This window comes from Gossypium hirsutum, chromosome D07 (genome assembly GCF_007990345.1).
Source record: "Gossypium hirsutum isolate 1008001.06 chromosome D07, Gossypium_hirsutum_v2.1, whole genome shotgun sequence".
Classification (NCBI taxonomy): domain Eukaryota; kingdom Viridiplantae; phylum Streptophyta; class Magnoliopsida; order Malvales; family Malvaceae; genus Gossypium; species Gossypium hirsutum.
In genome coordinates this window covers 18526703-18542761 of record NC_053443.1, presented here as the reverse complement: position 1 = coordinate 18542761, position 16059 = coordinate 18526703, and the positions used below count along the sequence as shown (strand labels likewise).

At 36.4% G+C, this 16059-nt stretch overlaps 1 protein-coding gene across 1 annotated transcript; it reads left to right on the top strand.

Annotated features, from left to right (window-relative positions):
* The first annotated feature begins 2324 nt into the window (after positions 1-2324).
* LOC107954327 (uncharacterized) lies at positions 2325-3547 on the top strand. The gene is made up of 2 exons (XM_016889860.2): positions 2325-2760; positions 2853-3547. Exons 1-2 carry the CDS (start codon positions 2632-2634, stop codon positions 3081-3083), a joined length of 360 nt encoding a protein of 119 aa, XP_016745349.1. The 5' UTR covers positions 2325-2631; the 3' UTR covers positions 3084-3547.
* Positions 3548-16059: the final 12512 nt, after the last annotated feature.

Below are 16059 nucleotides of genomic sequence, written 5' to 3'. Positions count from 1 at the left end.
TATTCTAACACCATGTTTCGTGGGCTCGCTTCACCACATCAATGTTCGCACGCCCATGTGGCCTCAATCGTCATATTTTTTATTTTTCGATTTTTCGACTTTTGTCGATTAACAGAAGAGACAGTGTGATTGCACACCTTTCACGAAAGCTAGCGAAACACCTATTGACACCAACTTACATTAATTTGAATATTCGGTCAGCCCTTTAATAACCAATATTTTCAAGTACTTAAACCACACTTAAACAATCATCATCTACCATGATTATAAGAAATATGGCCTACTCTTCTAAGATTATTGGCCAAGGCACGATTCCACGTTCTTGATGGTTATCTACTCAAGCAGCGATTTTTATCAAATGGACATGTTACTCGAATATGATTTAAGAAAAATCCAACACCAAAATCACACGGCCTACCAACCAACTTACCCCAACGATCAAACGGTTGGTGAAGGGAAGATTTGGAATGCCTACACACACTAGAGAATCTTCTTTTCTCTTCTCGAGATTTTAACACCCGAAAATGATGATGATGAAATCGGTTAGAAAAACTTAGGTATATTCGGCCAAGCACAATAGAGAAAGGATGGTAACTGAAAGTACACAAAAGAGCCTTGAAGAAATAGGTTGGGATGGGGAGAGTGGGAAGCAGAGAAGAAGAAGATGGTAAGTAGGTTCGGCTTTGAAAAAAAATAGAAGAATAGAGGGAAGAGAGAAGATAAGTTCATGTGGCACTGTTAGGAGAGTAGAGAAAACATAATATGGTGTTCGACAGAGAAAGAAAAATGAGACAAAAAGAAAGTTACCTATTTGGAAAATGTAGAAATGGAGGAAATAACAGCAATTTTGATCACAAAGCTAGACACGAAATCACAAAAGAGGGGAAAACAGGAAAATTCAGTACTTAGGAAAACCAAGACTAGTTGACGCAACACCCAAAAACTCGAAACTGGCACAACAACAATATCCCAAAAATGCTCTCAAATTGCTAAAAATCACACAAAAGAGACTCCTATCCAAAATTTGCATACACAAGCTTCCCCAATCGGCTACAACTCTCCCTAATTTGAATTCCTTGATTTTCTCCCTAATCTCCTCCTTGATTTGCTCCACAATTCCATCCAAGACCAATTCAAAATTCACCTTACAGAGTTCGAAACCACCTCAAACTCTTGCCGCCTCATACTAGCAATATAATTATCCTTTTTACTTGCAATAAGATTCAAACCCAAGCCATCCTCAATAGCTTAACACACTATTTGCCTCCTTGCTACAAGCTCTTTTGTGACACATTTTATCTTCAAATAATTAAAAGGTCTAAAGGCCAAAGTCCAGGTTCTTTTAAAAGAAAAACCAAAATAAATTGCAAGAGCCATGACTTGAACCCAGGCTCCCTTACAACCTTAATGACGCCACAACCACTAAACCACATGCTTTCTTATGACATTTTTTTAACACAATAATTTAAAAGGCCTACATCTAAACATCCAGAGTTTTATCCTCTTAAAACCAAAATTTTTGCTAAAGCCCATGTTTGAACCCAGAACTTTTCCAACTCTTCTCAGGACCCTTAACCACTAAAGCAGACACACTTTTGTGCACAGATTCCTCACCGTTCCCTTACTGAAGGCCCAATACTTCTAGGCGTAAATTCCAGGGCGTTACATCATTAGCGGTGGCCCTATTGGTGAAAGTTTCCACTTGTTCACCTATAAGCTTTGCCATAGAATTCATGGTGTCTGAAAGCGAAACCCGCGGACATCCGACAATTTTAAAATGTCCCCCACGTCTACGAATTGTTTTATTTAACATTCTTCCATTACGCCCACTCTTTTTTTTTGTTATCTAACCCATGTCCTCTAAACAAAACATTTAAATTATTAAAGGCCCCTAATCCTTCATTTACCACAGTTGCCTTCGAATTGTACTCTGAATATTCCTTGAAAATTACAGCTGAATATTGATTGGAGTCCAGAAACTTAGGATTTACATCCACCACCGATTCAAGATAACCTTCGAATGTAGGATTAAAATGTAGAGATGAATGTTTATTTTAAAAAACAATTTCGGGACCCATTTGGACAGTGTGCTCTATGCTCCCTAAAATTTCCATATTCTGTTTTGCTACAAGAATTAATTGGAATCCATTTGATTTTGACCTTGTATCTTTCCCCAAAACAAGCCTGTCTCATGCCAGGTCATGGCCCAAGTCCAACAATTTTTGTTCAACACCCGAATACGCTAGTCCACTGGTCTTTTTAGCAGGCCCAATAGTTACACCTTGACCCAATATCCCCTTACTTGTATTACCTTCAACCGGCAACCCAGAACTTGACCCAAACCTTTTTGATTTTATTTTCTTGATAAAATATCCCTGCTTAAATCCAATCTCCTGAAACCCCAATTTTTCAGCCCCCAAATCCATCGATTATTTGTCAAGCGAATTTAACGCTGCAAATCTAAAGTCGACCAGATTTTCTTCCAAAAATTTTGGCTGATGATTCTGTTTTCCAGCCTGGTTGCACCTTGATTTGCGCTTGACGACCATCCATGGACCGAAAGCGTCTCTCATTGCCGTCGGATCAACTTCATTATTCATCACTGTAGGTGAGTCCTCCTTGCCACCGTGTATGATTTGGTCTGTCAAAGAAGAAGAACATGAACTTTTTGGATGGTCATATTTGCCACAAGAAAAACATATAGTGGGTAGGGCTTCAAACTCCACTTGTTGCACCCTGCCATTGATCAAGACTTGCGAGGTAAGTGGTTTTCCCAGATCTATCTACACAACCATTCTTGCAAACTGTCCCCTTGATTCACTATCGATTTTGAGATCTAATTTTTTATACAGAAATCCCAGCAAACCCAGGAAGTGGATCCAGGCTATTACCACGCTAGGAAAGGGTCTCAACGGGTCAAAATCAACCGTCCATGGCTAAACGGTGATATAGTGTACAAACACTATCCAAGGGCTTTGAGTCAGAGCCAAGTTATAATCTTTCCTGCTTTGGAATCAAACAAGGTAATAACCATTCTTGACATCCATCAGGCGAAAAGGTTTAGAGGGCCTCCAAAGGCTTGAAATGTGATTATGCAAAACTCCGTAACTAATGTTGCGTCCCAACAATTTGATGACAACGGTAGTTTCCATATCCTTAACCAAAAACTTTCTTAACCTTTCCAAGAAATCAATGACGAGGATTCCATTGATGGATGATTGAAGAATATTGCCATCTTTAATTTCAAGATCCGCATCGGTGACCCCATTACAAGATTCAGAACCTTTCCCTTCCAAAAGCTTCTCTTTCCAAGAAACTCCACTCACTGGGGTTGAGTCCACCATCATGAATTCTGATGGATCCCCTCCCACCTCCTTAAACTAGACTTTTTTGGTGTTACGATATCGGTGCCAATTTCGTCACCAATCTGGTCATCAGACAAAACTTCAGCATCGGTCATCATGAAAAATTAAGTTCAAATGATTTTATATATGATAATATTTGTTCAATTTTAATATTATAAATTGATGCATATTGAGTTTTGGAAGCATTCTCTTTTAATTTATTTTAAATAAACAGATTTTGGGCTAAACTAGGCTTATATACCATTTATTTTATTGGTATTTTAAGCCTTTTTTTTCTAAATTAGGTAAATATGTCATATATAGAGATAAAGTGTATAAAAACACGTCTAGCTCCCCATTGGTTTTTTAAATGTTGACAACGGTAAAACTATTTAAAATGGGCAACATTAATATTTCTATGAATATTACAAATAATTCACATTCACATTAACATGTCTACGAGACATATCAAATCTAATCTAACATACACAAACAAAACCAAAGATATGAATGACGAAGCAAATGATCCAAGTGACGTTCTTACAAGAAAAAATTAGGATTAAGGCAGTGTGTTCCCATTCTTAACCTATATGCAATTCAATCAGAGATATTTTCAACAATTTAAGCAATCAAAGTAACTTAAACATTTTTTGTTTTTGAATCAATGGGTTGCGAAACCCCAATCAGTACATCAAAAACTTAGGTTTGAGTGTTAAATAACCTAAGCTTTAATACCATAAAATGTAACACCCTATACTCGGTCCGGTTGCCGAGCTTGAATATCAGGATATCACACCACCATCTCGCATCACACACATTATAAAATGTCACATTAATAGGCAATTATCCTCTTTATTAGTGTTCTTACAAATTTCAAAGTTAAGCATATAATAATCATCATTAAAACGTGCCAAACACACTTCAAACAAACTTATAATATCAATTAAACATGCATTAGAACCACTTAGCAAAATTCCAAAACAAGTTACGTAGGCATCGATACTAGAACTGGGGTATTGATATTTCCTTTATATGGTATTGATATCGATTGGAAAATCGATACCAAAATAACATTCTACTTTTCGTCTAAAAATCAAACCCTAAAATTTATCGGTACCTTTATTAAAGTATCAATTATTTTACCCCGAGTATCGATACTCGTGGTAAGGTATCGATATCAAATTACAATATTAAATTCCTGCACATAAAAATACCACAGAGGTATCGTTTTTATAACCTAAATATCGATACCACTGCTCCAGACCACAAAAATACAACACATCTAAGCATTTAATCCATCCTTGTAACATCTCATTTTTCAATGGTGTCAAAAAATAGTGGTTTCGGGACCACAAATTTGATGAGTAAGTCCACAAATATTATTATTTAATATTTACGAGTCAAATATAAAATTATAATAAATATTGACTTGATAATTTTTGTTATTTGAAATTATTAGTTAAGTTCAAGTGGTTAATCTCTAAAGACAAGTGGTTTTGGAAAATGAGATTTTGAGACCTCATTTCTATAAAACGAGCTTGTAAATATTTTTATTAAATTTTTATGGAGTGATTATATAGGTGTATTAAAATTTGGTTAGGTAATTTTAACATTTAAATAGTTAATTAAGTAAAAATGACTAAATCGTAAAAGTTGCAAAAGTATAATTAAATGGATCCTTATGGCAATTTAGCCATAGTCAAGATAGTGGACTGTAGATATATGCATTTTAGATTAAAATTATGTTGAAATAATGGCATTTTGGTAATTAGATAAAAAACTAAGAAAATATTAAAACAACTATCATCTTCTTTATTTCTTTTTGGAGAAACTGAAAACTCCATAACTAAACTTAGGGAACTTTTGGCCAAGTCTTTTTGGTGTGTGTGGTATGTATTTTCTCACTCGTTTTTAATGATTTTTATGTTTTTGAGATCATTGCAACTAGGTCCAGCTAACCCGTATCTCCGTTTTCAAAACTATTAAAGTTTGTTAAAATAAATATTAATGATTTTTGGATGTTCACGATGTTAAATGGAAGATTTGGAAGCTTAGAAATGTTTTAAGACTATTTTGTTAAGTGATTTTGTATAGTTTTTAAATTTAAAGACTAAATTGAAAGTAAGTAAATATTGGTAGGTGTTCTTAAGAAAGTTAAAAATTTGAGGGTTGTTTAGAGATGGCTAAAAATTCAACAATTTGGGTTTTTGAGTTAATTGTGAAAATAAGTTTGTTTTGATATTAGGGACTAAATTAAATAAATATAAAAGTGCAAGGCAATTGTGTAAAAATGCTATCTAAGAATTTATATGCTTTAAATTATTTCTTTTTTAAATTAATTGGGGCTGATAATTGAAATAAAATATCGTATAAATCAAGAATCGATGGAAAATCATGGAAAAGGAAAAGTTGTTAAATACTCCCTGAATTTTACTATCTTTGCAGTTTAGCCCTGGTAAGTTTATATAGTTTACTTAGGTATGATTTATAATATTATATTGATTTTTGAGTTGTGGTATGTTAATAGATATATAGATGTAATTGAATTATAATAAATTGGTTCAAGGTAAGAAAATGAACTGAATTATAAATTGTCATACGGTAATGTGTATCGAGCCCGGATGAACATAGGATAGGATACAATTGGCATGCCAATAGGTTATATTGTGCGTTGTACGAGTTTAACTTGAGATGAGATAATGATTCTTGATTTACTCATGTTCACTGAATATACCGAATGTCTAGCATTTGTTGCGGTCCATCATGATATATTGCAGTTTTTCTGGCATGTTACTGGGGGTGGATGTAAAGCCTTCGAGCTTGGCACTTGGTACCGAGGTGTGTTCTGGAGGAATGTTATCCTATGGGCTAGGCACTTGGTGCCAAGGTGTGTTCTCGGTTGGTTTAGCTCATATAAGCTTTCTGGCATGTTTTGGATGGATAACTGCGTATCCGTATCTGTTTATACTGTTCATCGGGCTTAATTTTTATGGTTAAATGACTGAATTATGATATGTAACTGTTATTTTCTTATAATTTCTTGTTAAAGACCTGTGCATGTGTTCATGATTTCTGATATTATATCGTGACTTGATAATGGTTGATACTATATAAATGATGTGATTAAATGACTCATATTTACTGTAACACCCCAAACCCGGCCTAAACATTATGGCCGTATCTGGTGTGTCACATTAAAATGTCTCTCAAAATTTAGACTTGTTGATAAAACTCGTTTCTTAAGTTTGGAAACCTCTTTAGTAATGTTTAACGGAACACTTAACCAAATGTTTGCCTTATTAACTGCTATTATTATATTAAGTTGATTTAAATCTCGGAAGCATTTGAAAACTCTAACGTTAATGTTCGTGTCTTTGAAAATAATGAGTATTTTAAAAATTTGTTTTCACCTAACTAGCAGTATAAAATATGTAAGCAAAAGCCCAATTAAAATTTAAAACCCAAATTAAAGGCCTTATTACAAAACAAAACCCATCTTATAATTTAAAGTAAAATAAAAGCAAATGTAAACATCGACAGTAGTTGTGTGGCCACCTCCGAGTCCCTCACAGCCCTGAATCGTCTAAGGTTGAGGATTATCTGCACAGTTAAAAGGAGAGGGTGAGTTTACGAAACTCAGTGGGTAATCCCCTACTAGCCAAACACTATGTAACATGCAGAATCAGTTTGGGCCTGAGCCCTATATAGTATCAGTACAGTGTGGGCCTTAGCCCAATAGAGTAATCAATACAATGCAGTGATGCAACCCATCCCAATCCAGCCAACATACCACTCCGTACCACCAACATACTAAGTGGGGATAAAATCGACCCACCTAGCCAATACACCAATATCGCAGCAAAGCTGCCAGTAATAGTGATATAGTACAGCTGCCAGTAACAGTAATACAACAAAGCTGCCAGTAACAGTATATATGGCAAAGCCACCAGTATAGTATACTTCCCCTATATCAGAATCTCAACCCCATGCAGTATGCCGTGTCAAAAATCATACGTGTATGCAGTATGTCATATTCAGTAACAGTCATGTATATATATCATAGAGCAGATCAGTCATACACATATTTCAACTCATAGGGGTATAACAGTTATTTTACCCTATGAGGGTATTTTAGTCATTTTACCTTTTAAGGGTATTTTGGTAATTTTACCCTTCAAGGGTATTTCGACCATTTTACCCTTCGTAGGTATTTTAGTCATTTTACCCTTCAAGGGTATTTTGGTCATTTTACCTTTTGAAGGTATTTCGGTCATTTTACCTTTCGGGGGTATTTTAGTTATTTTACTCTTCGGGGGTATTTCGGTCATTTTACCCTTCGAGAATTTTGGTCATTTTACCTTTTGAGGGTATTTCAATTATTTTACCCTTCGAGGGTATTTCGGTCATTTTACCATTTGGGTATTTCGGTCATTTTACCCTTTACAGGTATTTTGGTCATTTTACCCTTCAAGGGTATTTCGATCATTGTGGCCCATTTTGGCTTAAGCCCATGAAAATGCTCATGGAGGTCTCTACAGTCCAATACCATGTTTCGTGGGTTCGGTTTACCACACGAGCGTTCGTACATTCATATGGTCTCAACGTCATCTTTTTTAGCTTTTCGGCTTTTTCCGATTTGTAGTTGAGAGGGTGTGATTATACACCTGCTTGTGAAATTGCACTAAGATCCGCGAACACCCTAAAATCTGTATTCAAACACGTTTTCCATTAGACGCTAAACAGGAAGGCTAATCTCCTTCTATTACATCCTTAATCAAAACTAAACTAATACTTGCCTCGACTAACAAAACTGGCTTAGCCCACTTCTACAACCGATATCGATTGACTTCAATCTTACTGACAGATATCTGCAATACAACAACTCATTAAACAGTATTGCTTATTCATGTGGTTGAAATCCACACATGATCAAATACAGAACCAAGGCCATTCGGCCTTTACATAAGAATACTAGCCTACCTACCTTGATCAAGGGATGAGAGTGTGATTTCGATGACTTACAATGCTTAGACTGCACCACTCCTCGAGGAAAATCGTAATACCGCAACAAGGAGCACATCGAGAGAAAAGTATCAGTAGTTGGTAATCAAAGATTACGAAGGAAAATATTTGGTTTTATGAAAAGAGAAAGAAAAAAAAGAGTGAAGAGCATAGCACTTACCGGTAGCCAACAACTCTAGTAGCACTAGAATGAAGAGGAGAAGATGAAAAGAGAGGAGAAGAGATGAGAAGAGAAAATTTGGCAATAAGAGAAAGAAGAGGAAAATGCTATCGACAGGTGAGGAACTCCAATATTCGGTCAACAACAAAGAAAAGAAGAGGGAAAAAAAGAGAAGGAAAAGATAGGGAATGGAGGATTCCACAAAGAAGAGAGGGGAAAGAGGAAAGAAAAAGCAGAATAGGACAAACCTGAGAGGTACTTCCCAAAAACCTGGCAAAAGTCGGCAACAAAAACAAAAAGGAGAACATGAAAACTAACCCAAAATCGAGTATTTTTAGACCAAATTCAGCAGAGCTACCCCAAGGAATTCTTCCAAAAGCCGAAAATGCCCAACTATTCCCCCTAGTCAAATTCCTATGACTTCAATTACCCCAAACAGCACACACTTCCCCTTTTACTCAAATTCCTCAAATCTCTCCCCTCATCCCTCCTTGATTTTCTCCATCAAATCCTTCTCAACTCCCTCTATGACCAGTTCAAACTCCTTTAAGCAGTATCCCAGTCCAACTCCACCACCTACCCAACTCAAGCAGCAAAATAAATACTCCATTGTGCAACCTAGGACTTGAACCTCAAACCTCATAGTTTCACAACATGCCACCTTGCCACCAGACCACAGGCTCTCTTGTGTCATAAAGCAAACACTATTATTTGTAAGGCCTATATGCCAGTGTCCAGATTCATTTAAGGGAAAAACTAAAAAATTCTGTAAAAGCCAAGACTTGAACCCAGGCTTCTCAAACACTCCCAAACACACCCAAAACACTTAGCCATTAAAGAAAAGAAGCAATCAGTGTCACTTCCTTACACAACTAAATATTTATGTGCAGTCTCTTAACTGTTCCGTTGTTCAAAACCTATTTCTTCTAGGCCCAAAATTCGGGATGTTACATTTACGAAACTCACCTGTTGAATGGTTGTGATTGACAAGGTTAATGTTAGCCATTGTTTTTGTTATTTATAAAACTGTGATTATATGGTAAGTTATAATGTTTCAACCCGTGAACTTACTAAGCCCGTAAAAGCTTACTCGTTTCATTTTCCTGTTTCCTTGTAAATAACATTTTGTGGAATCAGGCGATTGGATGAACGCGAATATCATACTATTCAGATTCTTTTGGGTAGATTTTGAAAACTTTTAATTTTGGGATATGTGGCATGTAATAGGAGTATCTTGTATATGTTTTTAGTAGTTATTACAAAGTGGTTTGCTCTCTACTTGTGTGATGAATATATGCCTTGGTTAGTAATGTAATAGTTCATGATTTGGTATGAAAATTCAAATATTATGCGGAACTTGTCATGTAATAGGTTAAATTTGTATATGTTCTGATTGTGGTATTGGTTAGATTAATGGAGTGATGCTTATGTATAGAATTAGTTTATATGTGATCATGTTTTCAAGCTTGGTAGGTTTAAGTCGTTGCAAGTGTTTATATGCATGTGGAAATAGGTTGAAATGGTGTGTCACCTTGATTTTGTATGTAAGATTTTCCACACAGCATCAGTGAGTTACACAGCTTGTCGACACAGTCATATGACCCTGATATACACGAAATCAGTGAGTTATAAGGACTATGGGCACGGGCGTGTGGAATAGTCACACGGCCGTGTGCTCTCTCTTTACAAAAAAATTCAAAGTTTCACATATTTTCCTATTTTGTTTCAAATTAGTCCCTACTTGTTTTCAAACTATTTTAAGGTCCTGAAAACTCAATTTAAGGCTCGTAAATGTATGTATGCAATGAATAATACTTACCCTAAATTTTTGTGTGAGTTATATTAAAAATTGTTTTAAACTTGCATGTTTTGGATTGATTATCTGTTGTAGCATCCTGTAGCCCTAATCCGATGACGAAAACAGGTGAGGGGGTGTTACAATCCCAAAAAATATATAATCAACATGTATCATTTACCTCTTTAAACCAAGGTCAAAAAGACCAAAATAATAGTTCAAAACATCAAAAACATGTCCGAGCAAGAATCAACATACCAAGGTCTAAACATATATTTCCTAGGAATAATTAAGCTACAAAATATCTAAAACATCATGGCAATATCATGCAACAGTTCTACCACATTATTCAATTTCCATTGGCCATACATACAATTCATGACACTTCAACATAGCAAATATTCAAACCAAAACAATACCAATGAAATAATTATGACATCCATCAAAAGTGCTAGAAAATTAAACCCATAATATATCACGAAGACCACAATAATAATCAATCAAAGTCCAACCACATTTTCTTATCCCCCACAGTTCAAAGAATAATATTAATACCACCTACACAAATACTAAAGCCTAACTTGGATCACTTCCTTAGTATCCCCGCACCATTCACACTGCAAACGTTAAATATCTGCAAAGGTTTGAAAGAGTGGGTGAGCTTAAATTAACTCAGTGAATGTCAAAGTAACCACAAAGTATACACAAAATCAAAGCTTAAACAGGAGCATACTACAACACGTTCACAACCATATTCTAACCAAGTCAAAATAACATATTCATGTTTCATTAATCCATAAACCTAGCATATACCCTTATGTACGGCTACACTCAACTCATATTCAAATAACTCATTTTACAATAATTCATCAAGACTAAACAATGTATACATGCTTTAATAACTCACAAGGCTAGCTTATATATTCACATGCATTCACAAGTTAAATGATAACGACCCAAACCATAATTACATACGCAATTTACTATGAGAACATACTAACAATTTCATGAAACTTAAATAAACTTATTTAGCATATTATTCACATGTTTATGCATTCATCTCACACCGTATTATCACAATATATAATATCACATTTAAGCAATAATTTGACACTTGAGGCTATGAAACATAAAAGTGGGCTCTATCACTACACATCGGATACACTAATATCCAACAAACCAATTGACTCGTAGAGTCGAACATATCCCAAAAAGTGAAGCATAAAGCTAAAACTCTCCAACACACCAAACATGTCCCATTGAATGGAGCTTAACTCACATTCCCTTATCTTTCCAACCTGCCCCAATGCCTCAATGCCTACAAACACAATACATATAGGTGAATACTCACAATCCTATGGCATGCCAACTATATCCAACGGTTTTAAGAGATCACAAGGTCAAAATATCCACAATTACACATTTTTAATTATTGGTTTAATACACATCATCTCAGTTCATATTCATCAATTTACATCACAATCTCTGACACATTCCAAACTTATCAGATTCACATTTATTTACACTTTAAGTGCTACAATAATGCTCATTGAGTTATCACATATCCAACCACATATGCGTGCATTAAAATCAGTACATCATATATCACATACATATAACGCCCTGATTAATTTAATCTTATTTTTATGAAATCTGTCATAACTGAGTATCTGCTTCAGTGGCTAAGTGTTTTGGATGTGCGTTTGAGGTCTTGGACTCAAGTCTAACTTTTGAAAAATTTTGTTATTTTGATCCTAGCCTTATATCTGTTGGGTGGGCTTATATTATAATTTTGGTAAAATCATATCAGAATGAGCTTGCTGGGTCAAGTGGTAAGGTGTTAGCTTGTCTAAGGTCCCGTGTTCGATTCTCTGTGTGAGCATAGATAATATTTTTACTTCGGTTATCTGAGAGAGTTTGGGTGGAGTTAGAAGTCTGAGGTAGTTGGATGTGGTAGTGGGGAGGATTTTGGGGGATAAGGTGGTTAGTGGATAGAGTGGGGGAGATTTTTTTAAAATTTTAATTTATTTTTATCTTTATGTTTTTTGTTTCCCAAGAATTGCCTCTCCACATTTGACGTTTTCTTTTCCAAATTCTACTTGCAAATGTTTTTTCTTTTTGCCCTGTCTGAATCTGCAAGCTTTTTGGTTTCTTCTTCCTTTGATTTTCGTTCGCTATACCTTCGTTCAATCACTACGTTTTGGTTCTATAATCTCTGCTCAGAAGGTGGTAGGTAAGTGTTCTTGAAGTTTTGTATAGCTGTAGGTCGTTTTCGGATGTGTTAATGTTGTGAATTCTTGTGGTAGGTGTTAATCAAAGGGATTGAATTTGATCGTCTATCGTGTAGTGTGTTAGGGCTATCGTAACTGTTTTGGCAAGTGATTGAGCCTTTCGTTTGAGTAATACTTTTAAGTATATCGATTGGGGATTTGATAAATTGGTGTTTCAGTATTTTGAATTGATCGTTTGAATGGTGTTTTTATGTTTCAGAGGTCTCAGGATTGCGGTAGCATAAAAAATGAACCAAGTGTGTAACGAAAATACAATAAATTGAAGTTCGACGAAAGAAAAAAAAAGGTCTTTTAATGCTACACGGGCATGTGCCCGACCGTGTGGCTGGCTGTGTAACTCCCCAGAATTTGGGCCTAGAAGTATTGGGCATTGAGCAAGGGAACAGTTAGGAAACTGTGCATAAAAGTATGTCTGCTTTCGTGGTTAAAGGTCCTAAGAGGAGTTGGAAAGGTCCTGAGAGGAGTTGGAAAAGTCCTGGGTTCAAACCAGGGCTTCAGCAAAAAAATTTAGTTTTAAGTGGATGTAGGCCTTTTAAATTATTGTGTAAAAAAATGTCATAAGGAAGCATGTGGTCTAGTGGTTGTGGCATCATTAAGGTTATAAGGGAGCCTGGGTTCAAGTTTTGGCCTTGGAAAATTTTTTAGTTTTTCCCTAAAATGATCTAGACGCTGGTTTATAGGCTTTATCAATAATAGTGTCTGTTTTATGACACAAAAAGGGCTTGTGGTCAGGTGGCAAGGTGGCATGTGGTGTAACTGGGAGGTTTGAGGTTCAAGTCTTGAGTTGTGCAATGGATTTTTATTTTGCTGCTTGAGCCGTGTAAGTGGTAGAGTTGGAGTGGAATACTACAGAAAAAAGTTGAACTGGTCATGGAAGGAGTTGAGGAGAATTCAGTGGAACGATAAGGGGAAAGATTTGTGGAGAAAATCGAGGGATTGTGGAGAGGAGGAGTTGTGTCGAAACAGGACTCTAGCACTCTAGAAATTTCGGCTAAGGGGGTTTTCTAGTGCTGAATTGGTCATTATGAGGCTTTCAGTATTTGAGTGTTTTCCCTCTTGCGCAGATGGAATTCTGGTTAGTTTCGATTTATTTTCTTTTGGCGTTTGGTACTGATTTTGGTAAGTTTCGAGTTCGTTCTACTCCTCTTCTCTATTTTTCTTTTTGCTTTTGGCCAAACCTCTTTAATGCTTTTCTTCTTGTTGGCCGAACCTCTTTCCCTCTCTTCTCTTCTCTGCAGAAAGCTCCATTCCTTTTTCCTCTCTCCACTCTGTTACTTTCTTTCTCATTCTTTCTTTCCCAAACTCTAAACTTTTTACTCTTTCTTCTTTAGGCCGAATCCCTGCGGCCGAATTCTACATCACTCTTTTCCCACCTCTTCTTTTATGTTTCCTCCTCATCTTCATGGTTTCTCCTCTATACAACTTTTCCTCTTTTATTTTCTCTGATTGCCGAATCCTCCCATCCCTTGGAGGCCAATCGTGGGTCTTGCTTTTGGTTGGTTGCTCTCTCGTACGTTATTGGTAAGTGTAATAGAATGGTGATTCCCTTTACCAGTTAACTTAAGTGCTTATCAATTACAGTTACTACCTAGGTATCTCATAAAGGGACAAGGGTTGGTGAATACCTGAGTAAGCGAACCGTTCTTCTTCGCTTGATCGAAGTTGGGTAAGCGAGCGATCGTAACAACTTGAGTTTAAGTAACTGTATAATTGTATAATCGATTAATGAAGTTTGATTGCCAAATATAGGTTCAGCGTTCGTGGATTTAACGCGCCTTCATAATCAGGTGTGTAATCACACCTTCTCTACTACGAATCGACAAAAGTCAAAAAGCCGAAACCATGACAATTGAGGCCACATGAGAGTGCGATTGATCATGCGGGAAAACTGAGCCCACGAGACTAGGCATTGGGTTACTGAGGCCTCCATGGGCGTTTTCATGGGCTTGGGTCGTAAAATTACTGAAATACCTTCGAAGGGTAAAATTATCGAAATACCCCCGAAAGGTAAAATTATTGGAATACCCTCGAAGGGTAAAAGTACCGAAATACCCTCGAAGGGTAAAATTATCGAAATACCCTCGAAGGGTAAAATTATCGAAACACTCTGAAGGGTAAAATTACCGAAATACCCTCGAAAGGTAAAATTATCGAAATACCTTTGAAGGGTAAAATTACTGAAATACCCCCAAAGGGTAAAATTATCGAAATACCCTCGAAGGGTAAAATTATGAAAATACCCCCATAGGGTAAAATGATTGTTATACCCCTAGGAATTAAATTGTGTGTATGACCGGCTTGTTCTATGATATATATATGACTGATTCTGAGCTTGGCATACTGCATACACGACATACCGCATGGGGTTGAGATCTTGTGTTGGAGGAAGTGATTGATATGTGAGGGTCGCACGGGTCGCATGAGACGACTGTGGACCCATCGATGGTTTTAAGCCGATTATATGATTGGCAGCTCTGTTGCAATATTGGTTAGTGCCGCAACCGGTGCTACATAAGGAGTGTAGGGATGGGTGGGTCGATTTAATCCCCACAAGAGTGTAGGGTTAGAGAGGAGATGGAGTGCAGGGTTGGTATGGGTATTTATGCATTGCATATTCTGATTCTGATATTGAGAAGGGCTTAAGCCCAGATACATGTGATATGTACCATTTAATATGGGCTCAGGCCCAATCGAGGCTGATGGGGGATAAGGCCATTTACCACCGTTACCATTATGGGCTAAGGCCCATACTGATACTGTTACTGTTAAGGGCTTAGGCCTAGACTGATTCTGTTTCTTTAATAAGGGGGTTACATACTGAGTTTTCGTAAACTAACCCCGTTTTTAACCTTTCAGTTAATTCCCAGCGTTAGACGGTTCGAAGCTGTGAGGGACTCGGAGAGGGCTACACAACTGCACATGTTTTATCATGTTTTACTCATTTACTTAAGCATTTGATTTTGATTTCGGTTGTAATTAGGCCTCTATAATTTTTGGATTTTAAATTTGGGATTTGATGTGATTGTGATTTATATCTACTAGAAGTAGAACGCAGTTTTCCAAAATAATAACTGTTTTCTAACACTAGGTTTCTGCAACTCAATTTTTAAATATCACATTTTTGTAAGTCATTTTCTTTAACTTAAGCTTTCACAGTAATAAGGTTTTGAAGGTGATAACTTTTTAATAAACCTCAATTAAAAATAAACAAACGCAAACTGAGGTTTTATACAAGTTTTAAATGGCAAGAAGTTTGAAATTTCAAGAAAGGTTTTTAATGAAAACATGTTTTTCAAAAAACACTTCAATGTGACACGCCAGATTTGGGACTAACTTCTAGGATGGGTTTCGGGTGTTACAGGCGGTGTACGATACACGACCATGTGACAGTCGAGGGTGTGACTGTGTGGGCCATATGGGCAAGGCTGAATCGGGCGTGTGAGCTTT

Coding starts and splice junctions, on each gene's coding strand:
- LOC107954327 (XM_016889860.2), top strand. CDS start 2,632: ATGATTTGGTCTGTCAAAGAAGAAGAACATGAACTTTTTGGATGGTCA. Junction 2,761..2,852: donor CATTGATCAAGACTTGCGAG/GTAAGTGGTTTT, acceptor TTTTTTATACAG/AAATCCCAGCAAACCCAGGA.